The 27,392-nt window shown below is 39.1% G+C and overlaps 1 protein-coding gene across 9 annotated transcripts in view; it reads right to left on the bottom strand.

Moving 5' to 3' along the window:
- Positions 1–23,397, bottom strand: part of MARK3 (microtubule affinity regulating kinase 3) — a 56,740-nt gene extending 33,343 nt beyond the window's left edge. For 4 of the 9 annotated variants that reach the window (XM_009280859.2, XM_009280861.2, XM_009280863.2 and 1 more), the window contains exons 1-5: positions 18,641–18,668; positions 12,621–12,674; positions 5,085–5,133; positions 4,300–4,365; positions 1,663–1,733 (exon numbers count right to left, since the gene is read on the bottom strand). In XM_009280859.2, coding sequence (XP_009279134.1) covers positions 1,663–1,733; positions 4,300–4,365; positions 5,085–5,112 — 165 coding nt within the window. In that variant the 5' untranslated portion in view covers positions 5,113–5,133; positions 12,621–12,674; positions 18,641–18,668. Of the gene's footprint in view, positions 1–1,462; positions 1,529–1,662; positions 1,734–4,299; positions 4,366–5,084; positions 5,134–5,540; positions 5,546–12,620; positions 12,675–18,640; positions 18,833–23,361 lie in introns of those variants that run through there. The other 5 variants (XM_009280866.2, XM_009280867.2, XM_009280868.2 and 2 more) reach the window with 3 other exon arrangements.
- Between the last annotated feature and the right edge of the window lie 3,995 nt (positions 23,398–27,392).

Below are 27,392 nucleotides of genomic sequence, written 5' to 3'. Positions count from 1 at the left end.
AGCTTTAAAAACACATGTAAGATTTTGTTAAAGAGGAAGAAAAATTTTCCTTACTATCAAGCTGTGTAACTCCAGTAACCACAAATCACTTCTGGGGATATGAAGTCTGCAGCTGCTCTTTTTGGGTTGTTTTGTTTGTTTGTTTTTTAGTGTGTCGGGTTTTTTTGCAGAAGATTAAAGAGGGTAAATACAAGGTTTAGAGAGATGAGAGAAAAAAAAGGAACAAGGATTTCACAGAAATGCTTTTGTTGCCTCCTTATGTTGGGTTAAATACGTTTCTATTTTTCTTTACTTTCATTGCTACTTTTGAGCTTATTGTTTATATTGCTTTCACACAATTCTTACTATTGGAGATAGAGGGAGCTAAACAGTTGTGGCACAGTTTCCTAGTTCCCAAATTGTTCCTTTCAGTCACACTACCCACACTAGGGAAGTGTAAAAGTTTTCTTTACAAGGCATTTTGTGAAAGTCATTAATTAATTTCCTGGAAGTCTCATATATTGTGTCAAATTTCTTCTACTTTTGTATGGCTACACTTAAGGAGTGAAGCAATCGGAGCCTCCCCTTCCAACAGCGAAACTGTCACATCATTGCTACAATTCACCAGTTTAAAACCCCTACATATCGTTCAATAAAACACTCTTGTCCCTATTCATTATTTTAAAGTGTCATTAAGCAGGAGCATAATTTTGATATTTATTACTTTTCACAACATTATCTAGGTTATCCAAGTGACCAAAGGGATGGAAATAACATAGGCATTTACAAATTTCTGCACAAGAGCAGGAAACAAAGTATAGCAAACCAGTCAGATCCGCAAATGAAACTCTAGATGTTACAAGAGCAGAGATTTGGATTTTAGTTAGTTATGCAAAAATATCTGGTTATGTTCAATACTGCTTCACTGTAGAATGGAAATGCTTTTTACAGATCAATGAAATGCCAACATCTTTGCACGGCTAGTTTATCCATCATAAATAAAGCTAAACTAACAAGCTTAGAAATTACTTTTCCATGACTTTTTAGAACAACTATTAAACTGCATCTTTTCATGTAAGTGGATGGATGTGAATGGATGCCTGGTACATGCACTGCCTGCGTTTGTAGCCTGTTACATTTGAATAACTTCCAAAGAGCAGCTGAACTAAGGATATATGAAATCAAACCAGAGGAAATGAATTTTGGAATGGAATATACTTCCAAATCAAGCAGTCCCTGTGTTCTGGCACTCCTGGACACCCTGGCACACAGCACTAAGAAAACTAGCACCACTGAATGGACTACTAACCCCTTTGAAATACTACTGTAACCCAAGTTCTTTCTCACTCAGGGCTACAAGTCCACAACACGCTGAACACTGCTAGAAGTCAAACGCAAAGGCCAGCCATTTTACTCATTTCAGCATTAAAAAGCAGGGGGGGGGGGGGGCAGAGAAGCTGCTGTATAGGAATGTTATACATACCTGTCTAAATTTAGCTCTAGCCTCCTTTTCCTTCATTCTTCCATGTGCAACCAGATAGTCAAACACTTCCCCTACAAGTCAATAACAAGATACATTAATGCCAACTTCAGAATCTAGAGATTCCTCTCTAGCAGTTGCCCGCAGCAGCTTCACTGAAATGACTGTATTTCAAGGCTGCTGTATAGGAATGTTATACATACCTGTCTAAATTTAGCTCTAGCCTCCTTTTCCTTCATTCTTCCATGTGCAACCAGATAGTCAAACACTTCCCCTACAAGTCAATAACAAGATACATTAATGCCAACTTCAGAATCTAGAGATTCCTCTCTAGCAGTTGCCCGCAGCAGCTTCACTGAAATGACTGTATTTCAAGTTTATGATTACAGGTTAGCTCAAGAGAACAAGGCACAACTGCTATGCAATTTACTACACCACCATCTTACTTATACAAGAAAATAGTAAGACTTAATGAATGACTGGATATAGACAAAAACCCCATTTCATTCCAATCATTTATAATAGAAACTGAGCAGCATACTACTGTTTTGTAAATAAAGATGACACGTACCACTTCACAGACTTTCTCAAAAGGATTTCTTTTGCCCCACAAAAAAAAGCTTCATATACGAGAACATCTGATGATATTTGTAAATATTGTCATACCACCACTAGAATTTTTCGCTTTCATACACATGCACAAAGTTCTAGCCAAAATCAGAAATCTTAGCTTTAACCTAGGCTTGGAAGAGGTACCAAAAGGTAGGTCACAATAATGAGCATAGCAGGACACACTGACCCATCACACAACCATCAGATCGGTAAGACACACTGGGAAGGATTACTCCTGAACAAGCCCAATGTTGTATGGCTGTGGACGACTAAAGGCGATTACTAAAGCAGTACTAAAGATCTGTTGTGCTTTGGTTTTTTCCCCCTTTAATCAATCCAGTCATTTTATAGCACATCAATACAGACTACAACATTTGAGCAACACTGTAGTTGCAACGGTGCAGCCAACTAGCCCATGAAACATTGACATGTTTGTGAGAGCATGGGAGATTCTTTTTTACTAAAACCCAATAGTCACATACATAAGAACTCCTACAAACACAGACCAGTACGCAGTTTTAAAAATTCTTCACTAATATGCAAAATTAAGGAGAACTTCAGAAGTGGATCAAATGTCTAAATATTCTCTATTGAGCAACAAAACGGTGTTATAGATAGCCACCTCACAAGGGAAGAGCTGAGTAACTTCACATTTGTTTTTGAAAAGAAGCAACTCCACCAAATTTGAGTAAAAAACCCAGTCATACAGCAGGAAAAGCAACAACTGAGCAATCTGAAGGAATGTCAGGATTTTCTACAAAATAGCCTTACTTCCCCCTGTACTGTATTATTTAATACTCAACTCAGATAACTCTCAGCTGTATTTCACAGCTGTTTCTTCAAAAACCTTGAAGGAACAAACCTGAACACTTCTTCATAATTCAGGGAAAATGATACCAGAGAAAGAATTATCCCCAATTTATGCAAAGTGTTGCAGTTGTAGCAATAGTTTCTTTCATCCTCCAGCCACAGAGTTCATAGGCACCATGTGTGACCAGTATCTTGATAAAAAGGAAATATGGGAAACTGATGCCTGCCACTGAAATTACCAGCCATTCCTGTCTTGCACAACATGGCACGTGCAAACGGTACTGCTCACGGCCTTTTAGACCAGTACAGTATCCATCTCTCCATTACCCTAAGAAAGATCCTCACTGCTTTAGATAACCACTGGTCCTTCTACCTCCTAGAAGCTAATCACTAGATGGCAATAGGACTTCACTTTTAAGTCTAGTACCATCAAACAGCATAGAGATGCCTCCACAAACACCTGTACTAGCCAATATTTTAACGGTATTTTACCAACTTTGTTTCTGTTTAGACAAATCGTGGCTGAGCATTTAGGGAGCTGCTAGAAGAAAACGTAGGCAGGTAGACAATCATTACCTGATTTATAATAATTCATTAAACTTCACGTAATCTAACATCAGAGTCAGAATTCAATGCTGACTTTCTCTGAAAAGAAGTCTCTATCTCCCTCCCAAAAGTAGAGAAAAGCCTTAACTATTTGAGATTCCCAGCTGCTGATGCTAAAAGGTCACATTGACAAACTGAGTGCTATTAGATTTTAGCCAGCAAGGAGTAACTTAAGACCAAATACCTTAATTCTAGCACTGGTGAAAATATCTGACATTGCATGATGTGTGCTTTTTTCCCCCTCCCTCTGCAATCAGGAATAAATGTTTAAGTTCCTCCTAAAATGGTATAAGGCTAAGCCTAACAATTCTTGACAGCAGAAGGTCTGTGATTAAGATACATCAAATGCCATCAACATCTAAAAAACAGAAGTTGCAGTATTCGTGCTTTTGAAAGCAACAGTTAAAGAGACACAGAAATGTTTCATCTGAACATGTTTTTACCAAATATCTTATACAAAATAGGACACCAGAGGTAGGGAGCTGAATACAATAAATTGAGAAGATTGGCATTTGTTATGGACAGGAACAATCGATGGCCGAATAAAGATTCCCATTAAATTTGAGTTGTGAAAACAAAGCAAATGTTACTAAGTTGCAATAAGTTCAGAAGCTGGTTTTACAAGTTTTAATTAATTATGTTGCCCAAAGAAGTCCCAGAGAATATTAAAGATTTTGCTTAAGATTTTACGCTACCGTGACATTAATATTTGCTGAAAAAGAACGCAAAACTTGAAAGAAAACAAGAAAACAAGTGTTTTCTCCCACCTGGCAATTTGTTTACATGTGTCATCACAGCAGAGAGGTACTTACCCCCACTTGCATATTCCATTATTAAATAGAGAGTTTTTTCAGTTTCAATGACTTCAAATAGCTTCACTAGAAAAGAAAGCCATTTATTAATCAGTTAACTAGTTGCAGAAGTATTATGTCAACCCCACAGAGAATTCTGTCAGAGGAAAAAAAAACAACCTATTTGCTTGCTGCTTGACAATATCAGACTCTAAAGTAGCTTTTTCTGTCTAATGTTTCTAAATCGAAAATACTGTAACACATTTGGTCAACTCATACAGAACAACATTTTCTCAAGAAACAATACTTTGCTTCTGTTACATGGGAAAAGCAACTACATTAAGCAGAACTTCCACAGATTTGAGCATTAGCAATAGCCATTTTTATGCAGTGAACTGGCATACATGGTGACAAATGAGTTATCAGTCAGTTTGCTGACAGTCCCGTAACAACACTACATCATTTACATATACAATCCTGAACAATTTCTTGACCACTTCTTGGTTTTGGTATATACTTATTTTTAATGAGAGCCTGAATTCAGTCAAAATCAATATTATACTCAAAAGGAGCAAAATTACCAGTTAGCTATGCAAATAACAGTTTTGTGCAAAGGGACCAAAATGCTTTTTGTTTTGTTTTTTTCTTTAAACACACAGCTCTGAAGAAGTATTTATTACTGCTACTTTACAGTAAATTAACACCCTAGTGCAGAATCATCTTTTAAACTCATACCACAATAATTTGAACAGTGAGAAAGCTAAAATTTCTCCAGAGTTGGAAATTATGTGAAAGAAACAAGGTACCTATATTTGGATGATTTAAGATCTTCATTATTCTTACTTCTCTAAAGAGCTGAAATAAACATAAAACGTGAAATAAGTTAATGAAATAGGTAACACCCATTCTTCCTAAAGCCTGATCATTTTGTCATACTTCTTTAAACACAAAGGGCAAACATTACTATTAGCATTTCAATGAAGTTCATGAAATAAGCACTTATTGGAGGGAAGAGTTAAGTGCCCGCTTCTTTTAACACCCTTCCCCAAACAAATCAACCCTCAAAAACCTGAACACACCCACGTAGGCCTCCAGATAGCTCAGGAAAGAAGTGATCTTAGCTCTGTGATTCGCAGACTTTTGGGGCCAGAAGACCACTATGGGCCATGCAGCTTCTTGCTGGCCAGTACATCTCACACCATCTTTCACCCCCTTCACAGAAAATACTGTTTCCAAAGTTTCGTGAACCCCCACCAGAGCACCTTTTGAAGACCACTGCAGTATGTTACTGGTATGAATTCATCACTCTTCGGTACTTTGTTAAAGCCATGGAATTACTGTGCTACAACAGGAGCTCACAGGTGAAAAATCAGCTGCTTATATCACAAAAAGCGTGTTATCCAACTACACCAGCAAGGAGCAAGTTTTAAGGAGAGATGGAGAGACAAGGCTCCCCCTTGGCCCTTCAGAAGCGCTCCTGCTAGGCAACTGAGGCACAGTAGCATCTAGTCCTGGGTTTGTCACTGCAGCTCCACTGACTCTCACTGCCAGACATCCATCCCTCCAAGCCTGTTTGGCCAGTACAACACGCTGAATGTACTTGCCAAAATTAATAGGGCAGAACACAAACAGTGTTTTCCTGACCCAACAATTCCCAGCAGACAGAAGAAACACCATTACTTCAAGGGTACAGTCTCAAAGGGATCAGCCTGCTCCCACCCTCTTCACCATTCACCTTCCTATGCAAAAGGATCGTACTGCTTCCCTTTATGCAAGCATTGGTGTTAACCCAGACTGACGCACAAGGTCCAGGAATGAATTTAACAGAAAACCTCATGAAACACACAACTGCCCCCAAATAAAAACACTCCATCTCTAAGTATTCTGTTGCAGCTCCCTCGCCCACCCCAGCACATCTGTTTTGGCAGGATGGGTGGTGAGGGAGTACAACTGCCCATTTCAAACTGCAGCATCACATTAGATCAACAGTGCTGCACCCAGAGACCATATACTGATTGTAAGGATATTGTTCCCCGCCTCCCCAACACCAATACCCATGCGAGGAGGGTCTTCCTTGAGTAGTTATTTCCAAAGAGTTCAACTTTGCCTGTCACACAGAGTAAACTCTGTCCTCCTGCAACTGGACAACATTTAACAAATCACAAACGAAAGCAAAGTCTATTACTGATCAGCTGTTAATTATTTTCACCTCTGAAAACCCTCTTCTGCAAAAGACAAAAGATGCACATAAACCCGTAAGTGTAATACTAGAAATGCCACAGGTATCGTTACTGCAATATAAAACATTGCTTTTAATGAAGTTGGTTGATAGCAGATGAAGTAAAAGTAGTCCCACTTCTTCTCCCAGAAAAGACCCAAGATAAAAAATTATTACAAAAAAAACTTTAAGTGCAAATACTAGTGTATTCGGAAAACCCAGAGAATTATCTTTTTAGGCAGTACGCTATACGGCAGTCAAGTGCGTGGCTGCTCTGCCTCTGCAGCTCCCCCCATGCCAGCCCAAGACCCCAGAGGGTTGACGTTCTTAAGCGTGGATTACTTTCTAACAGCATGCTTCAAAAAGCGGGTTTTATTATAAACCTAACACCAACTTCTACAGGAATACCGGTAACGTAACAGATCATATTGAACTTAATGTAAAGAGACTGAAGCAGAACAAAAGTCCACAGCTCCACAGGAATGCAGACATGGGAAAAAAGAAAGAGTTTTGTAAGTATGAGATAACAGCATTGTTATTAACAGTAAGGAAGAAAAAAAGTGCTGCTGCAAGATTTACCTCAGGTCAGATTTCAGATTAAGTGAAGACATTTAATATGTCTACACATATTACTAACGACTCAAAAATCTGTAGGTGTACTTACTCAATAAAAGCAAAAAAAAGTGAAACAGGAAACAAACAGAAAACCACCAAAGAGTCAAAACAAAACAAAATCCTTGTGCCTTTGTGTCTTTTAATAAAAGAAAATGTGGGGGGTGGGATTAAAATAAACAAACGGGGGGGGGAATACCACAGTTTGGAGACCAGTTGTTCTAACCATTCGCTGCTTTCTGATGGTTCTGTAAAGGCTAAGATTTGGGGAGCAATCCTCATTGCACTGCCCAACAGACCTTCTCCCCCATGCTACAGCCACGGCTGTGAATGGCACACTACCTGAACACAGAGTAAAACCAAACAGTTTTCCAAATGCTTTTAATTATCTTATTATCATTATCCAGGTCTATGCCTGACACTTCGCTAGATGACAAGCTGCTTAAATGCAATCAGGATTGATTGATCGAGTAAATTTTTGGCCATGAAAAACAGAGTTTCAAAAACTATGCATGCATGTTTTCTTTTTCCCCTAGAGAGGTAAGTAAATTGCCTTTTTTTTTTTTTAAACTATGTTATTTCTGAAGCTTTTTCATATATAATTAGACAAGGTAGACTACTTCACCATCTCTCTCTGATCATCAGAAATTTAAAAGCAGTTGCTTCTATAGCTATTTTTTTCTTATTTTTCATTCAGTTCAGCTGAACTGATGTATAATATATTCTGAATACTCCATTAACACTTTTAATCACAACTTATATAACTGAAAGGCTCTGGTCAGCTTTTAAAGTTTTGAAGACAGTTTGCTTAATTCGCTCTCAATTGATTGTTGATATCTTCCACCCCCAATACTCAGATAAAGGGCAACTCCACTGCTGCACAGATGAAGACCTTGGCTGTTATTCAGCCGTTAGCCTATTTATCATCACCTCACCCACCTAAAAAACCAAACAAACAAAAAAAAAATTCATAGGATTAAGTATGGGAATACAGGCAATGATAATTGGTGCCACCAAACAAGAACAGTCAATCAAGGGCAATATAGAATAAGACAGTAAAAATGAGGCTAAAATTCACAATATCATCATGTAAATTAATATATTCATTACGCGAATTTTTTTTTAATAAAGTATGCTGACTTGGCTGGAGCTAGCTACTTCCTCCATTGTACACTGTACACTTTTATGGTCTAATGTGATAAAGTCAGGCTCATAAGCACATTTTGGGCTGCTCTAAATAGAACATTGGTCCACAAGACTACTCTGTATTACTAACCCGAATGAAGCATGTCAAAAAGTAGCTTCTACATATGAGCCATTTGTTGAAGTGGGTGACTAGAAATAAGCTTTTTAAAAAAAGACTATTTTTGTCTCAGAGGAAATTAAAAATAAAAATACTTGAGAATAGGATACAACCAAATTCTTTATTACAATTTTAGTTAGATAAATGCACTTCAGATTGTGCTCCCCTAGTCAGTTTAAATGTTATGTGTGGCATTTTGACACAGATAGCAACTTCCACAGGGATATCTGCAAATGCTTGACATTGTATTATGCATTATAGTCTATTTCTGATAGAGGAACACAATGTAAAACATCATACAACTTTCACACAGTATGCTGAAAAAAGGTTTCCCAGATTTCATTCCCCAAAAATATTATGTGCATCAACTTCTAGCAAATGAAGTGGTAGTTATCATCACACAGTAAAATTCACTGCAAACAGCCAGGTATGGTAAAAGCCCACACATCTGAGGTTCTCTGCCACAGGAGTGCAGAAGAAGGTGTAACATCAGAAGACGTAACGTGAAGGTTCTCAATACAGAAAATAATTTTCTTGGTTTTAGGAACTTACTTGTCATAATGAGACCATAAAGGCAATCAGCTGAAAACAGTGCTTATCAGTTTAATTTCTAATACTGAGATTAAAAACTACTCCCAACTTGTTGAACAGCTCATTTTCCATCAACAGGAGCTCTACAAATGTTTCTAGGCAAAGACAAACATCCTTAGTCTGCCAAACAAATGGCTTTCAGCTTTGTTGTGGTCTGGTCCTTTGACTGTAAGCCATGTTAAATATGGGGAAACAATTACATTTAATTAATGCTGCTAGCTGACAAACGGAGTAAGAAAACCCCAACAAACCAGCAATGGAAGCACAGACACATACTGAGTAATAATCTTGAATCAATTTTACTTGAACTTTATTATGCTGACACATCCGAAACAAGGGAGTGGGGGGAAAGAAGGACCCGTCTTTTCAGCCAACTCTCTTTGAACAGCATTAGCTATTGCAAGAGTTTCAGTAACAAATTATTTCAAAAATAGTGAAAAAATAGTTTGCTAAAAAGCAAGTCAGTACACTCGTCAGATGCAGAGCACCAACATATCCTGGCCTCCTTCCCCCCAAAGAGGGGGGCTTTTCACAAGATGTTTTTCCAAGCCAGCTCAAGCTTGACCTGTGTATTAGGCTCCTCCTGATAACTGCTCACTGAAATATGCCCTACATATAATTAGGAGCCTCAAGCAGGAAGCCTTTACACAATACAAGTTTGCCTCAAACAAACCACAACTTGAAAACAGAAAAAAAAAAATACTTGTTTTAAGCAGAAAAGCCTGGGCGTTTTAAATTCTCATCCTTTTCTTGTAGTTTTTAAAATACTGATTGACCCATGGTCAGAAAGGACATGGTCCATGTTAAAATTGATGTTTAAGAACTCTAAAAAGCTTTAATAAAAAAATGGTCCAAACAAGTGGCAAAACATCTGCACATAATGAACAAAAATACTTGGCTGAGGAGCCAAGGTCTAAAAAAGGAAAATGAGAAGTGATTTAGTGCTATTACACGGGCTTGGTAAAAAAACCTTGCATATAATGGCATTGCTAATTCAAAAGAAAAAAAAAACAAACAATTTTTTTTTTGGTCTAGGAGGAAGTGAACTACTGTAGCATCAGCACTTGTTTCCAGTGAGGCTGGTATTCAGTGGAACCGGGTACACAAGTATATTTGTGGAGAACAGTGATTATGACTAACACCACCAGCATGGGAAAAAAGCTCTAAGAATTCCCTTTTCTTTCAAAGCAGGGAAGTACTGCTTCCAGTTTCCTCTTTGCCAAGCAAGAGCAGCAGAGTAGTAATTTGGTCCTAAAACAACAGTTAAGAGTAGCTGCATGTGGCTACCACAGACTTCCTCAGCAGCAGACAAGAAACCCGACTCTTCTGAAGAGCTGCGCTGCTGAACATTGAGCTGTCAGGAGTGCAGCCGCCTGGAGCTTACTGCAAGGGCATACCAAGAATTACTGCTCCAGAAAGCAAAGCAAGTCCGTAACAAGGTTAACTTCTTTCTGGCAGCTGAATATTGGTGTGGAAGACATAATACAAAGAAATCAGAACCGGCAGCCTTAATCACCATTTGTTTCCCCACCTAAGGATGTCTAGGGTATGCAGCTACACCGCAGCTGAGACACTACACACCACACCCTCTTCTCGGCACAGCCCTTCCCTCCCCACCATACCTCAAATATTTTATCGCTCTCTCCAGAAGTGCAAGATCAGAAGCACTTCCATCTTAGCTTCCCCTGCATCTACAGGTCGCGTGCGCAGTTGGCTTCAAACGGACTGAGGCTATGGCACTGCTGACAGTGCTGGGGGAAAAGGGGCAGGGGTTTGCAAAAAAAGCCTTGATGAAGCAAAACTGGCAAGTAATGCATTGTGCATTCACTCTGCTTACTATGACAAGCAGGCATTTAATTTTAAGAAAGTTACTTTCAATTTTTGAATTGAGAACACCGATACATCTTGCTAAGTTTTTTCTGTGCTCATATAACAAATGAGCTCAGAGAGGCGAGCACATTAGCAATCTCCCTCCCCAAATTTGATCCGATTTCTACCCCACTATTTTGTACTATTCTTCCAGACTCCCATTTAAGGAACCTAGTGGTAGACAAGACCAATTTACAAATCACACTTTATAATCTAATTTTATAAATTGTAAATTAAAATGAAATTACAATGGAGATGGAGACACGAGTGGACACTGAGCAGGCTGAAACACAGGAACCAAAGGGCAAACAAGCACACTTCCAGCTTGTGGCCTTGCCACCTGAACACCTGTGACTTGTAGAAGGTTTGCTTTGTACCTGAATATGAGCTTAAGCTAGCATTACGGCCCAATCTCAAGATAACACGATTTGAAGCATTAACATTTTACATTTTTTTCTGAAAACACGGCTTCTCTACTTTTCTCTGACCATTCTTCCCATGCCCTGACCCCTCCCCTTCATATCACACAGCTTTTGTTTCTCTTCCAAGTGCTTCAAGCATTTAACAATTTTTTCAGGTACTCCAAATTGCACAGATCTGCCACACAAATCAACTTTATCTAATCCATCATATTACCTAATCTGCATTTCATTTCCTCCCTGCTTACCCAGAAATTACCAATAACCTCAGGGATTAAGCTGAAAAAAATTCTGAGGAAACTGGAACCACATTATCTACTTTTACCCAGTCTACAGAGTCAGTGGGAAATTGCTACCTGCTCAGATGACGGAGTCTTTCTTCTATAGGTTATTCTTTGCCTCTCAACCAAACCATACAATGTAAGAACTTGTGTGTTTTTCCAATTTACTTTTGCACCATTGATTTTGATAAAAACATCTTGTCACACAGTCTTTTTAGTATTTGCATAAAATCCAAATGTGTATATTCCCCAGTTTACTCCGGTTACGCTATTTCATTTTGTTTGCAGGTAAGTTGTGGGTATTCCCTCGTTCAAACAGAAATATTGCAAGGAGCTTTTTTATCAAAGTACTCAAAAGTAAATAAAAAGCCTTTGACTGCAGCACTTAAAAGGACAGAGTTAGAAAAGTCCTAGGTAAAAGTGACATTTAAATGTACTTCCTGCAGGCACTCCAAAGCAGATTGGCTTGCTTGATGAAAGAGTAGGATTTATCACTACTTACTAGAATAGATAAGGCGATACAACTGTAACAGCACATTAAACATTTGAGGCTAGAGGGAAGAAACCAGAATAGCCATGCTCCAATTTGTTCCATAAACCTGCGTCACCTTTCCTGCTGCAAACTATGTGAAAGGCATGGATACTGCTTGGCCTTCAGTCCAGAGGCAGTATTTTCAAGGCCAGTTTAAGAGGACATAACATAAGCTTTGTATTTGTAAGTTTAACAAAGTGACCAGCATGAAGGAGACATGGGGGCATGACAGCAAACCACGAACGTCCTCTCTACAGAGTTTGCTATGCTTGGGAGACAAAGGAAGTGGCTAACACCACTGTTTTCTCAGTTTACAGCTCTGTACGAGTTCATCTTGAGCAACTGCAGGGTTGTCAAAAATATCTGTTACAAAACTAGTTATTAAATACAGTAGTCAGATGTGTGCAAGGTATGCAATGCTTCAGATTCTCCAGCACAGGCATTCAGGGTTAATGGAAGGAGGTGGTGAAACGAAAAAAGTTACAAAACAGTTGAAAGATTAAATGTAAAAACCTACCTTTTGTAGACTAGTTGGGTTCAGCTGTGTTTTGTCAATTATTTTTATGGCAACCTAAAGGAAGAGTTCATAATCAGTATTTTCCGTATGAACAATGCAGTGTTACTACAAGACGGACAAATCCAGTAACAGAAATGGAAAACATGGAAATTACACAAAAACCATTCAAGTTTCTTCAGCAAATTATGTACTTGTATTTAAACTAAAAGTATTTGGAATTAACAGCTAAAGCGTAATTCATTTCTACTGCAACAAACTAAACAGGGGAGTGGAAAAAACTCTAGTATTTTAAGCATATTAAGATGAGAGAAGCTCACTTAGTCTTTTGCTTGACATTAAGACCATCACACTTATTACAGTGGAAGCTCCAACACCAGACAGTACCCCGATAGAGAGCAGTGTACCTACTGATAATATTTACACAATATAATTACACAACAGATTACACAGTACTGACTGCACACTGGCAGTTTGTGAAGATGCTTCTAAAAGCAGAGATTTCAGAACAAATTGAAAGTAATTCCACACAAATTTTCCAAGAACTAAGTTCTCCTTTGGAAAGTCACTGAATATTTGTATCAATTTGCTCCCTGACAGATATGAAAAGAAGCATCACTTGTGCATTAACAAAAACCCACTGGCTGTAGTACAACAATTTGGGCAAGTTCATTCCTTTACTGGTTCTCATCTTATCAGCAAATACTACACAGAAATGCTAAAGAACAAACTAAAAATTTCACAAAATAATCAAAAGAGAAATTCAGTACCATGGTAACTAGTTAGAACCTCAAGATTTGAGGCAATGAATAGGCAACAGAGGTGAGCTCCAGTGCAATGCAATTTGGATACACGATGAGTTAGAACAGGAAATGGGAATCTTTCTAGAATTACGTGCCAATTGGTATTTTTCCTTTCTAAATTAGAGACTAAACATACCAGAAAAAACTCTGCAGAAGCCAAGGAGATGGTGACTCTCAAAGAGGCAAGACGCTGCAACTCAGCTGATTATAATACCTCACTGGTGTGAAGCAAGGGCTTTCAATTCCCCTTGAATTTTTGGCTCAAATAGTAGATGCTGCTCCTTCCCATGCCACAGCTCCCATTTCCCTGCATCACTTAGCGCTATCTTTGTCATCTCATTAACTTGGGGTTGGCAACATACGGAATAAAGAATATCTTGTATCAAAGCAATTTTATTTCCATACATTCAAGTGCAAAAATGCATAGATCGATCATCATGATGGAGAGGGTAAGAGTGGAACACAGCGTTCAATGCTTGGGTGCATCACAGCACTCTGTGATGGATACGGTGTTTTCTGAAACCGAGATTCTTTTGAGCCCTTCTAGATGCAAGATACAGTGAGATATCACCAAGAAGCTATCTAAGAATACTTTTGCTTTGAGGAGTATTTTCTTCTAAGGTGTGCTACTGAAATTAAAGATCACTATTTCCTGAGTGCATTCCATTGCAAAACCTTGAGAAATCACTTCAAAAATACAAACAAGAGATAAACACATTAAGCAATAGGTATTTTTATATTAGCAGCTGTGTACAAAACCAAGAAAGATTTTTATCTCTACCTGTACGCCTGTTGAACTATTGTCACCAAGGTAACAAAGTTACTCAGTTCCTGCAATCTCTTATAAATCCATGCTGGATGTAGAGTGACCACTGCCTTTGTCAACAGCAGATAATGTTATCTGAAAGTCAACTGGTGTCCCAAGACTACCCATGCCACAGAATATGGCTGTGCATTCCACTCAGAAAAAGTTGCATTTGTGTTCTGAGCTGTACCACTCTGGTCAATCTTTGAAAGACAAACTTGTTTCAACCCATGAAGTCTTAAGGTATTGGGTTTCTGCAACACAGCTCACCTCTCACACTGTGCATTGGTGCCAGATGATCAGAAAGGTCTCTGACACTGGCAAACAAATTCAGCCCTGGAGATACAGGGAAGGTACACACCTCAGTTTTCTGAAAGGCAGGCTCACAGGCCTGTTCAGTGCACTAATTATAGCCTTAAAGGCAGGATGAATTTAGAGAATTCCTATCCACGTGAACACTGAGTGTACAATGTGTTAACACTGACTTTGAGAGCTTGAACCCATCATCAGAACAGGGAGCAATTTCAGGTGCCTTGATAAGGTCTCCAAATCACAGGCAAAGGGAGCCTGCCCTCAAGAATAGTTCTGACAAGCCTGAGAAAGAAAATCCTCCATTTTACTAGGCATAATTAATAAAGCATCAAATTGCCTTCCAAAGCAGAAACTTTGCTCTCTTTACACAAAGTGAATCTGGAACGGTTTCAAGTATCGTGTGCTATGGCCAATGTTGGAGGAATGCAAGTCCACCTACACCATTACACCACTGCATCAGCCATGATATTCTTGTGAGATCGTTAGTGGAATTAAAGTTAACTTTGCTTTCACCATTCACAATAATATGACTTAAAACACTCCTCCTACGTGACTTGAATGAGGGAGTTAAAGCAATCAGAAGTTGAGACACTGAGCAAATTGGCCAAAGTGCTACCACTCAGAATGTTTTCTCCCTCTTAAATTTCACTTTTTCCAAGGGAAGAACAGAAAGATGACAATAGATTCCTTGGAGTCAGACTTGGATCCTGAAAGAATCCTGTCTCACTAGGAAACTTCAACTTCATGACTATTAACTGAACACATGCCTTTAACGAACAGAAGGATCCATGTATTTTTGGCTGCAATTCCAACCACCTCAGTAACAGTAAAAGGTAGTTTTATCTTTTAGATTAATTTTGGCAAGTATGGAAAACTTGTCAGAGGAAATAACCTTTGAAAAATTACAACAGAAAATACATGGCTTGAAGTCAAAGAATTAACCAAAGCAGATTCACAATGAAGATTCTTGGTTTCAAAAGGGCAGACAGACTACAAATAATACTCTCCTAGACAGAGGATCTTGAAGTCGAGTGTGTTTCCAAACCCAGCTCTAGTGCAGTGAAGCTAACCCTCCCTCCATACCTCTGCAGTGAGCAGAAGGCCATGCACTCCTTGGCAGGTCAATTCAACCCCCTCAAGTTAGGCTGATGTTCTGATCACCCCCTGAAGGGCTAAACATTTCCCCCTCTCCGTAATTTGAGGCTGGGCTCTCATCATACATCCTGCAGACACACTAAAGATGGAAATGAAAATGTCCTGGAACTTACTCCAGTTAGAAACATGAAAGCTGTATCTCAAGCAACAGGAAAATTCACAGGGAAGGACTCCAGATGTAAGGAGATGAGCAACTACCCTAGAAGAATGCTTGAACAAACACACCCTCCTCAAGAAGTGACAGAAAAACGCTGATCTGCTGCATGATTTAGAAGTTAATCAGCGCAGAGATATAAAGAAGGAATTGCCATAAAGTGAAACCGAAGTGGACACTTAAAAGGACATTAAGAATAGCCACATAGACAACAAGGAGAAAATAAGTAGGGTTCAAATACAGTGAGGATTCAGTAGAGATGAAAACTCATTTAAGCGTGACTCCCAAAACTAAGCATTTTATTTTAGGTTTTGGTACATAAGATGGAAAAAAGAATAGGAACAAAGACAGGACAGCCAGCAGGAATGAGTGTGTAAAGCAGGAAATCACAAATTCAGGAAGATGAGTGCCGTCTGGCTGAGGCCAGACTAAGAACATTATCCTGGAATTCTTAAGAGTGGCAGGGTTAAAGGAAGCATTATCCTGGAATTCTTAAGAGTGGCAGGTTTAAAGGAAAAAGAAAAAAAACAAACAAACATTCTTCTAGCACAGATTTCTAACATCTATCAAGAACAAAATGGCAGCACAGGTTTAGAAATTATCAGACTTGACTTTTTTCCTTTTCCTAGTAGAGCCATTTACCACAAAAGTCGAGCTCGAAACTTGCAGGGAAAAAATAGGGAAACAGACAGAAGGGTTAAATGCAACATATTTTCCTACAGTTAATTGTGCCCTATGGAAACACACAAGATAGGACTATCTGGACTACTATAAAGCCTCATCTAGGAGGATGCATGGAAATTATTGAACTAGATAAAAAAGCTCTGTGCACATTTCAGCTTAATTAAAAAAAATGGCTAAAGAGATATCAGGTTGGAAATTAATGAGTAAGAGTTTTTCAGGGACAAGACTTGGGACCAATCTTGTTTAATATCTGTATCAGTGGCCTTGGCACAGAAGTCAAACCATAATGATTAAGTCTGTTGAAGGAGTTAAGAGGCACCATCAAATACAATGGAAAACTGATATAAACAACCTTGGAGATGAGTTAACAAAGAAAGCAAGATTCAACAAAGTACAAGGTGCTGTTGCTGATCACAACCAAAAAACATCAATGTGACAGCCATGAAAAAGGTTAGTACAATCTAAAGATGGATCAGATAAATACTTCTGTAAGGGCAAGGGTAAATTAATGACACTGGGGAAATTGGGATCCAGAATATTGTGATCAATTCTAGTCATACACATCTAAAATACGTAATTATTATCAATGCTGTACAGTTCACCTAGCAAAGAGAAACTTTTACTCATCTCTCATACAAAGAAAAAAAAAGTTTAAAATACCTTCAAGATATTCCTATAAAACTAGCTTAATCATTCCCTTCAAAGGAAGGCCACTCATTCTAGGTAAGCAGGATCAATGGGCATGTCCTGTAAAGTATTTATGCTCTGAATTGATTGAATGACATCTATTTCATGAGAGTTGAAGAAACGTGCTACTTAAATCTTTCCAAATTTGGCCAAAGATTTTACACTGTCACTTTATTTGTTGAAATTTCAAACAAAAATAATGAACCAGAGGTCAACACACAGTTACGTGCAAGTAAAAGAAAAGGTACTTCGATTTTTGCAAAGCAATGTGTGACACGATACCTATTTCCAAATCCTATACCTGTAATAATAGCAAAGACATACTAACCAAGTATTTGCATTTCCTGTGTTAAGTATCAGGAAGAAGAGGAGGGAACTCAAGTGGAAAGCAATTAACCAAAAACTTTGTCTACAAACGAGCACTAACTGTACCACCAGAAGACAACTGCTGATCACCAGAACTGTCAGCTTAAAAAAAAAAAAATCCCTCCCAACAACTCTTGCAAAATGATGTCCCCTCTGTTCCTCCTAGTGCTACTGAACTCCGTATTAGCTCAGAAAAAAAGAAATTCCCTTAAAGTGCTGCAGTCAGCCACATAGCTTTCTTTAAAAGTCCTTGCCAGTATCAGCAAACATTTACTTCATTAGACAGGTTTGGCAAGAAAAGGTCAACAAGGTGTTCCTCCCCCTTTCAGTACGTAGAGTTGCTATTAATAAAACAGCTTGTAACAAGCAAACAGGACTACAGCTCACCAAATCAGAACCATCATTAAGTGCAAGTTATTAATTACATTGCAATGGCATGCAGAAACTAATTATGGAGCTGAGTTAGACACCATGAAGAGATACAAGAGAAAGTTTGCCTACACCACACAACACTGAGCAAGACACACAAACCGTCTCGGAACAAACTGGAATGTCTTCCCAAGGCTGCCCAGCACTGCAGACACTAGCAGAACTCCTGGGAGATACATTGCTTTGGCAAGAAAATACCACGTTTGGGCTATTCAGACCATAATCAGGAAGATGTATTAGTTCTCATTCCTGACTTCCCCTCCAATACAGCCCTGTGCTGTGCAGTATAGAGACACCAAGAGGCAGTCTTTCCAGCAAGCTTAATTGCTATATATTGAGCCCCTTTTTGGGAGTGGAGGATTTAGCAGAGAATTCTAGTAGCAAACTTGAATACAATTGTTGGACAAGGACTTGTCAAAAATACAAATTTAAGAGACCATTTTCAAGAGAAATTGTTCTGTAATCATTACTAAAAAAAATAAAGTTTTCCACTTCTATTTTTTTCTACATCAGTGGGGCAGTATCTGTAGTAAAATGTGCTAAATATTCACAGACTTAGACAATGCTATTCTAAGAGAACCTTCACACCTACTGCAATTCACTACTGTTTACACCCATACCACTTTACCTCTCTGCCAGTTAGGATGTGCCTTGCCAGTTTTACTTTTGCAAAATTCCCCTTTCCAATCGTTTTAAGGAGTCTGTAATTTCCAATATGCGGCTGCTCATCTGCGCAGGAAGCTATAGAGTTCCTGCAGCGAGCTCCAGAGCGCCCAGTTCGAGAGGAAACTTCCTGCCGTCCGTCTCCATGGGACGTGTGCTGCAATAAAAACATACACAGATAAGGCTGAGAAATAAAGACAAAACACATCAATGATAAGAAGCATACAACAACATTCAAAAAGATTAGCAACTCCTTTGAAGAAACCTTCAAAGAATCCAACTCAAACTTCAGATTCACACTGAACTCTGCTCTGATGGGGACAATAAAGAGGTTGCCAGTTCATAACACAATATCCATTTCATCCTCTGGTAAAGACCAAGTGGAACATCACCTGAACTGCAGCAATAGTTGAGCATTTTTAAGTAACCTATGTGGACTGCCAAATCAGTTATGGAACATGGAGGTGCTTGATATTATTTCCCCTTTGCATTACTGTGCCTAACTAGAGCAGGAAAGCCTTTGGAAAGGAGACACGAACAAAGCTTTTCCAAAAGTACACAGTAAAACGTTCACCCTCATTGGACAGTTTAATACTACATGTTATAATAAAAGGGTTTTTTTTTCCCTTGTACTAGACTCCTGTTCCTACAAAACCTCATAACTGAAAACACCCAGGATGGCCTGGAGAACAAGGGAAGAAATCTTACCTAATGTATAGAAACCTTGGATATTAATAGGCTGAGCACCAGTTACAGAGATCTGAGATACTGTCTGCAATCTGTTAAGTCCCTTTCACTGTTTGCCTGAACAGCTATTAATTGTAAAAATCAATGGGTATATATCATACCTATAATAGTCTTTACTCATTAGTTCACATGGTTAAGGTAACAGTAAAGTATTTTTTCATTTCCTGACAGCCTGTTTGAAAGAGCAGGTCCCCTCATGTCCCTTAGTTCTCAACTCATGGTTGAGGTCTATACAGAACTTCACTAAAAGTACCAGTTAGAAATGCTCAGTAGTCTGCAAATGTGGGGCAAATGTCTGGCTACACAGAAGATGACACGCTAAATTCACAGTCATACCAGAAATCCCAGATCTTGCTCTTCTACTACTACTCTTGCTGAAACCCAGAGGGGACAACCAAAAGCCTGGCATACAGCAACACTCAGTCTGAAAATCACTGTAGCATAAGGATGTGAGATCATAACTCAAGAGCTAACAATGACGGTACCGGCACAAATGAACAAATCCATGCTTGCATGACACTTGGCAAGTTTCACACTCTATTTAATAACCTGATGTAACCTTGTGACCATATACTCTGGCATCTTAAGTTCCTTGGTTTCTTAATTTGAGTGCAACAGCTGTGATCAAATTATTTTTAAAAACACATTCATTTCATTTAAGAAATACTACTGATAGAAGTCTACGGCAACTCTTGGAAAATTGTTTCAATAGTTACTATTAAAAAAACCAACCAGCGCACACTGTGGTGCATATAATGTTTTAGTATCAATCTGGCTTTAGCTTCTCCTTACTGCCTGGCTACTGCATTGTCACCAGATTTGTACTTCCCATATAGGTACTTAATTACTATGATCACATTACCCCTTCACTTTAATAAGTTATATATATATATTGAGCTCCCTAAACAGGCTGCTGTAAGAATTATTAAAGACAAGGAAACATTTCTTGTAGTTCTTTTCAGAACCCTCTCCTATTTTTCCAACATCTTTTTGTGGGGCTCATGCTAGAACTGGACATGCCATACCAATAGTAGGTGCATTAAGACTAAACACAGAGACTGCATCTTCTGTTCAACGCTCCACTGACTTTACATGGACAGAACTAGCCTTCTTGGCAGAAGATCATCTGTATCTGACCACCTGACACTGACCCTAACCCTTTTTAAGAATTACTGCTTCCCATTCCCTTACCACACATAATGACTCTCATTCCTGGTTCCTTACATGTGTGATCTCACATTTGGCTGAAGTGAAATGCCGAGTTTCCTTACATGCAGGCCATTAAGTGTTCCTGATAGGCCCATCCTGCCCTATTTAATATTCTAGCAATCTTTATCCTAGTTTTCAGGAGCAGTAGTATACATTTCTTCCAAACCACTAATAACTGGCACAGGAACAAGTACACCCATAACAAGATCCAGTAAAAATTCAATGCTTGATAACAATTCATTGTTCTCAGTAATATCTCAAGACCTATAACAACGGGTACGTGTTTATCAATCAATAATTCTCAAGGAGAGGAAGGACAAGAGCAGTCGCCCAGCTGAAGGAACTACTAAAGCCAGTGAAATCCTGTATCAACAATTTCACTATTTTGCATGCCCTTAATGCCAGGCTAGTGCTGGTTGCTCAGGCCATCTTATCTACCCCTGTTTATGCTGGCACAGCAATACCAATCCTCTATACTTCCCTAAACTTTGACTTCTAACAAACCTTGCCGCACACAATGCAGAGAACTTCTCTGTCAGCTCCTTTGGTACCTTCTAGTGTCAAGTTATTCAGACCAGCTAGAAAAAAGCAGCAACTGCTGATGCTAGATGCTAACATCCTCCTACATTGCTACCCCCAGTGACCAGGGATTGAGATGTTCTGTACAGGGCTGTGAGGATATTTCTTGGATATATCAGAGGAAGGCTCACTTTTAGTTCAAGTACAGCATCCCAGGAATACAGCTGTACTACTTACGTTGCACTACACTGAGTTGATCACTTACCTCGGAAAAAGAAGTGTATCAGAACTATGTAGACTATAGCCCTTTCACACCTGCGCACATGGCACAGGCGCACAAGCTGGCTTCAGCAAGAGCCAGCCTGCCTCCAAGCAGGACTTACTACCTTAGGCTCTCCAGCAGACAGATTCAACAGGTAGGTTGCTTTTGAACCACACAGCTGACTCTGAAAACAGAGTATCTGCATCTGTGCGGTCTTGTGCTTGAACTAATAAACTGTGTTAGACCTGAGCTAGCTTATGAGGCAGCTGAGATGTGGGCATCAGGTACCACATATTCCCAAACCAGAGAACCTGTGTAAAGGTTATTCAGAACTGATCTTACTCATATCCTACTTTATATAAATAATATTAGGTAGAAGAAAGATTCTGTTGTACTAACAAATTTTATTCCACATAGTAAACCACCCCAGTTAACGTATCTTGAGAGCTTCACTGTCCTCTGTTGAGGAATGACTTTTTGTGTCCTATCATTTTTTTCATGCTTTCTAGCTTTGCACTTAAAGGGAGGAATTAACAGCTGTGAACTTATTTGGACTAGCATTGATAAATTTAACACAATCTCCTTGTATGGAGATTTGCATTTCCACCCTACCCCAGATAATTTCTTTTCAAGAATATGACCTTTTTCAGCTGTGGTTTTTGAATATCAAGCTGTGTGTTCCTGAGCAGTTCAATTCTCTCCAACTGACTTGCTCATAGCTGTGTTTCGCTCTGGAGAAATCTGTCCATTTGCAACCATATCTAATTTGGACTTTATTTCACTTCACATAAGTCAATCTATCAGCAACTCTTTCCTCTGTCAAATACAAGATTATTATATGGAACAGAACACAAGCTTTCTAAAAACCGCAGAAAACAGCTTCCCAGTTTCAACATGGATTTTCTTTTGCTTATGGAAATGAAGAGGAGGGCTGGTAGCATACAGTACTAAAAGGCATAAATCAAAACTGAGTAAAAGTGTTTCTCCCACCCAAATCATTTTCAAGAAGCCATGATAGGTAGATGGGAAGCTAAATGGTATAGGCAAAAAGCAGAAATATAGATGGTCCAGGAAAAGTTCAAGTCACACATTGGCTTGTATAGCATTTGGCTGTACTCAGCTACTTCCTGGGGTAGTTTCCTCAAACAGATTAACAGCTCCAATCTCAGCCCAGGGAAATAGTAATAGCATCCTCTGCTCTCTAAGTTGAGATGCAGGTCATTCGTCTTCTCCCAAGCAGACCCTCAACTCCACAAATTTTGCCTCCCTCACCCCCTGACCCCCAAAGATTCCACTCAATTTCAGGCTTCTTTCCCAGGTCCACATTTATATGACTTCAATAAGAAAGGGGGTTTGTCTTAAAAACATAAGACTTAAAACAAGCATATGTTTATTTGTAGTAAGTTTCCATACATTGTGGTAGGTGAGCTGTGTCTCCTGGACATGCATTCTGTGTAAGGGTAACACTTGTTCATGACACTCATCATGGCTGAGGGCTTCCCAAAATACCTGTCTTCACATAAAGAAAGATCATTATACTGCAGATGGGGAACTGAAGCAAGGAGACCAGGTACTTTGTGCGGCTTCAGGCTAGCCAGAGTCATCATCTCTTTTAAAAGAAAAGTCTCCTGAAATCCACTCATGACAAGACAGCACTTTCTTCTGTATCTTGGCATGCATCAGGTTCCATTTCAAAATCTTTTAAATACTTTAAAGGGGTTTTTTTTGTACATAGTAGGAGGGTTCCCTAAAAAACTATCAATTTTCAAGCCACAACAAGACACTCTCTCATAAAAAAAAAAGCATTCTCCCCCTCCCCCCAGCCCCACCCTGGTATTACTCAACCCAGAAGGAAATGCAGTAAAACATCTCCATTTGTGAGAGACCTTACTGTGAGGGAGGGACTGAGCCTAAGACCAACTATATTTGGAACACAATGCAAAACCCACCTTTTCGCAAAAGCCTTCCCCCAATGATGAGCCGACATCCTTTCATAGCCAGATAATGATTAGCATGAAGAGAAAGAAAAAGAAAAGAAAAGAAAGTAAAAAGCAAATGAAGTATGAAGGTGCAGATAACTGAAACCTTTTTGGTAGATGTTAGCTTTATCCAGTATCTGTATGATTAGAGATATCTTAACATTCAGAGCATTAGAAACACACAGGGCAGAGGATGACTAGTATCAAAGTTCTTATTCTGCTTAAGAAGGTGCCAACAGCTGAGAGAGAATCTGATATCCATTCGAAGAGCTGAAAAACATTAAGAAATTAGAATGCCCATGACCTGCAAAAATCCATGTTTATTTACAGTAAGCAGGAAGCTTTCTTTCTAAAACAGGGAGGACAAACGGTATCAACGTTTTTTTTTAAAGCATTTATTTTATACAATAGCGAAAAATACCTTTCTCATCAGCCAAATGAACTAATAAAATGTAATCTTACAAAAGTCTCTAGGAATGTTTACTACCTTAACTGTTACCTCATCTTTGTATGAAATACTACGAAGTGGTATTATAGAATTTCTTGGAAAGCTGTCAGACCAGTAACGATCATGATAGCCTCATTTGATTCAGCATTTTAATTATAATAAGAAAAAACTGTACTTAAAGCCCATCCCTTACAATGTTAATAATTTAAACATTCCAGGACATGATGAACATTTGAGACACTAGATTGCTTCATTACCCTAACTCAGGCACACAACATATAAATACATGGTAAATTCTGGCTGCGCACTCCCCACCAGCACTCTTATTTAGAGAAAAACTTATCAGGAAACATATCATAGTTTTAAAAAACACAAAAATATTTCAAATGAAACATGTGAAGACAAATTTCACTTCCTAACAATGTGTTGCATTTTACTTCTCATTTATCATTAACATCTTTAAGAACAGACAGACTGCTGAATACTACTCAGTGTAAGAGAAAAAAGGTTAGCCCTAAGGATATTCACAGAGGTAGTGTCTTACTGCGCAGATATATCCATGAAACAGCACAGCAGGGCATCCTGCGACTGCTGACGAAGGAATTCTACTGGAAAGTCAAAACACAGACTTACATTTCTGGCAACTACCAAGAGGTGTCACAGCAAACACTCAACCATAATTGTCTATATACCAGTTACTGCTCTGGGAATCCCTAAGTCATCATATATTATAAAATATTGCATTATTTTCCTATATTATAAAATAGGAAGACATCAGGTGAAGATTTCCTGTTCTTGTCCTGATTTTACTTCCCTCCTACCACTGACCAGGGCACAAATCGGGACATGGAGCAAGGCAGATTTTGTCAGACCCAGTATGCCCGTGCTGATGTTTGCATAACCAATTCTTTGGTTCCAGTACATATAATTAAAAGGCAGTTTTTAGACTAGCTTGCTACATAATCAATCTTAAGGGTGAACAGCCATGGCTTCCATCTCACAAAATTTTGAATGCTGTTCTACAAAGGAAAATGCTATCCAATGTGGCACTAAAGTTATCAATCCATGAAGGCAGATTTATCCACTGGAGTGTGCAACTGCCCTCCCATTATGAATGCTGTGATCGACTGGAACAACTGAGAGGGTCAGAACTCGGCAAGGGAGACAAACAGACCTTCTAGAAATACATTATAGCTGGTAAAGGAGAGAAAACACTAATTTGGATGCTTCCATTGTCCAGAGGTGAAGAATTCACTACACAATTCTCAGCCTACCATAGTACTCATTCATTTAACTGGTATGACACTTTATGAAAACAAGTGGCTAGTTTAATCAGGTCGTATTTGTCAAACAACCAGTTTAAAGGGAGAACCTGAAGAGTAAATACAGTCTTTAGCACACACAGGCTATACCTCTTGACACACATTCCTAATTCTCCCTAACCTCAGTGGGAAGGGCGAAATAAAGGAAAAAAACGAGGAGTGACAGTCAGGACAAGGCAGCTACAGCTCAAACAGAGCACAGCAATGCAACTCCCTACACTGGGCAGCCTGATGGAGGCGGTCAATATGGACTGACATACAGGAGACTTTCACTTGGCAGAGGGAGCACTGCTACCCAAAGCAACACTTGCACACTCACAATTCTGGCCACAGACCAGCTCTTCCACTCCCAGGTGGGAAGAGCTAGTGACAATTGCACCACTGCCCTGAAGATCAGAGTGGGAGAGTGCCCATAGCAAAGCACTAACAGCCTTCAGCGAAGGAAGGATGCTCCCCTCCGTGGGCATACAGGGTCTAGCTAAGGAGTCCTTTCCATGTATAACCACTACAGCCTCTGCCGATGTATTTGACATCATTTGGTTCATACTCTATACAGCATACGAAAGAGAGTGAATCTGTAATTCCATGATTAGCACTGAACAACACAACAGTGAAGAAATCCTGCTTATATAATCAGAAAGATAAGTCTGGTGCCGGTTAGAAAAGCTTTTTAAAAGCTCTTTTGTTGCTTCACATTATCAAGATCTGACATTCATCATATCTTTCCAGCCAAAGTTTCTTTACTGCTGATTAAAATGGATATTTATTGACATTAGCCTGGGGAATAATAGCTGAAGAGCCAACCATATTCTGTTCTTCATCAACAATACTGCCAACTAAGTTGTTTCCAGAATCATCACTGTCAGTAATTACATGCTAAACAAAAAAAACCCTCACAGTTGGTTTTCAACGACCACGTTGAGCTTGCAGATAGAAAACTTTGTTCAGGCTTTAACCCTGCAGGAACAAGTTTTATTTGAAAGTTAATTTTTGTTTATATGTATATATACACACACAGAGCTCAACAAGTTGCTGCTTTACGGGCCAAGAATTATTCTTAACCCAAGGGTTTCATCCAGGAGACTGACTGGAGTGTTTATCACAGGTGTACTCAGTACCTTTCAGGTTTATGTTTTAAGAGCAGTAAGCATCTATTCATCACACGTTCCAAAGATTTTTAGTGGCAGATGATCTCCACACTAAGCAGAGCCAACCTTGATATGCCATGAGCCTAAAAAAAAACAAGCGACCTCCATTTTTGATCTGGCTGACATCCATGAGGCAGCATTACTTGACTGAGAAGAGGAAGTTGCAGACACATGCTACTTATATATCATATGAAATGGAGATCGGGAGAGACAAATGCCTCCACTCTTAGAATTCCTTTGACTTGAGTCACCTGAGATGTGTAGTCAACAGGAATTGTCCGCTTACATCAACACGAAGATGTCTTTGGACTAGAATTAAAATGGAGAATCAAGCAGGTAAGGATATTAGGTGAGTGGGTAAGAAAGCCTAGGAAGAAGTCTACGAAGTTTAGTGTACTAATATTTCCATATTTACTAATATGGAAATATTTACTAATTTATGGAATTTACTAATATTTCCCCATATTTCCTCTTGTTTATTTTCTTTCAGTAATTTCTGTAGTTGTGTTCTGTTTTTCAGACTGCTATTTCTAAGGCCACAATTTAAGTTGCATGCAGTGGTGCTAATAAAATACATGAAAAAGTCCGACTTTTTAACAACTTCTGGAGTAAGGTCCTGTAGCTTAGTTTTTCTGAGTTACTGAAATAACATAAAAAAGGAAAAAAGAAGTTTGTTTCCAGGAGCAGAACACCACAATTTGTGAAAGGTGTACCACTGCAGTTATGTATCTCTGTTTGTAGTTGTGGCACAACTCAAGTTATCTTAGCCCTAGGGTGCTGTGCTATGACTGGCTTAAATCAAACCAAAACAAAAATAGTAAGAAGCATTTCTAGCCTTCCCCGCCTGAACTGGACATTCCAATCCTCTGCTCTGTGTCAGTATTTGCAGCCACACAGAATGGGGATAAACCCACTTTTCTTAAGGGTTCATTTCAGTCAGATCAGAGAGCTGACCAGGCTTGTCGTACAGCCCCGCAGTAATTCGTGCCGGCGCAAACCACAGGTGGGAAGAGGCAGCCAAGGCTGACGCCCCCAGCAGCCTCCTATCAGTTCGAGCTGACAGTGAAACCAAGTGATTAAACA

Source organism: Aptenodytes forsteri, unplaced genomic scaffold, assembly GCF_000699145.1.
Source record: "Aptenodytes forsteri isolate BGI_AS27 unplaced genomic scaffold, ASM69914v1 Scaffold193, whole genome shotgun sequence".
NCBI classification, from domain to species: domain Eukaryota; kingdom Metazoa; phylum Chordata; class Aves; order Sphenisciformes; family Spheniscidae; genus Aptenodytes; species Aptenodytes forsteri.
Note: the sequence above shows the minus strand (reverse complement) of the source record. Positions and strands in the feature narration are given on the sequence as shown.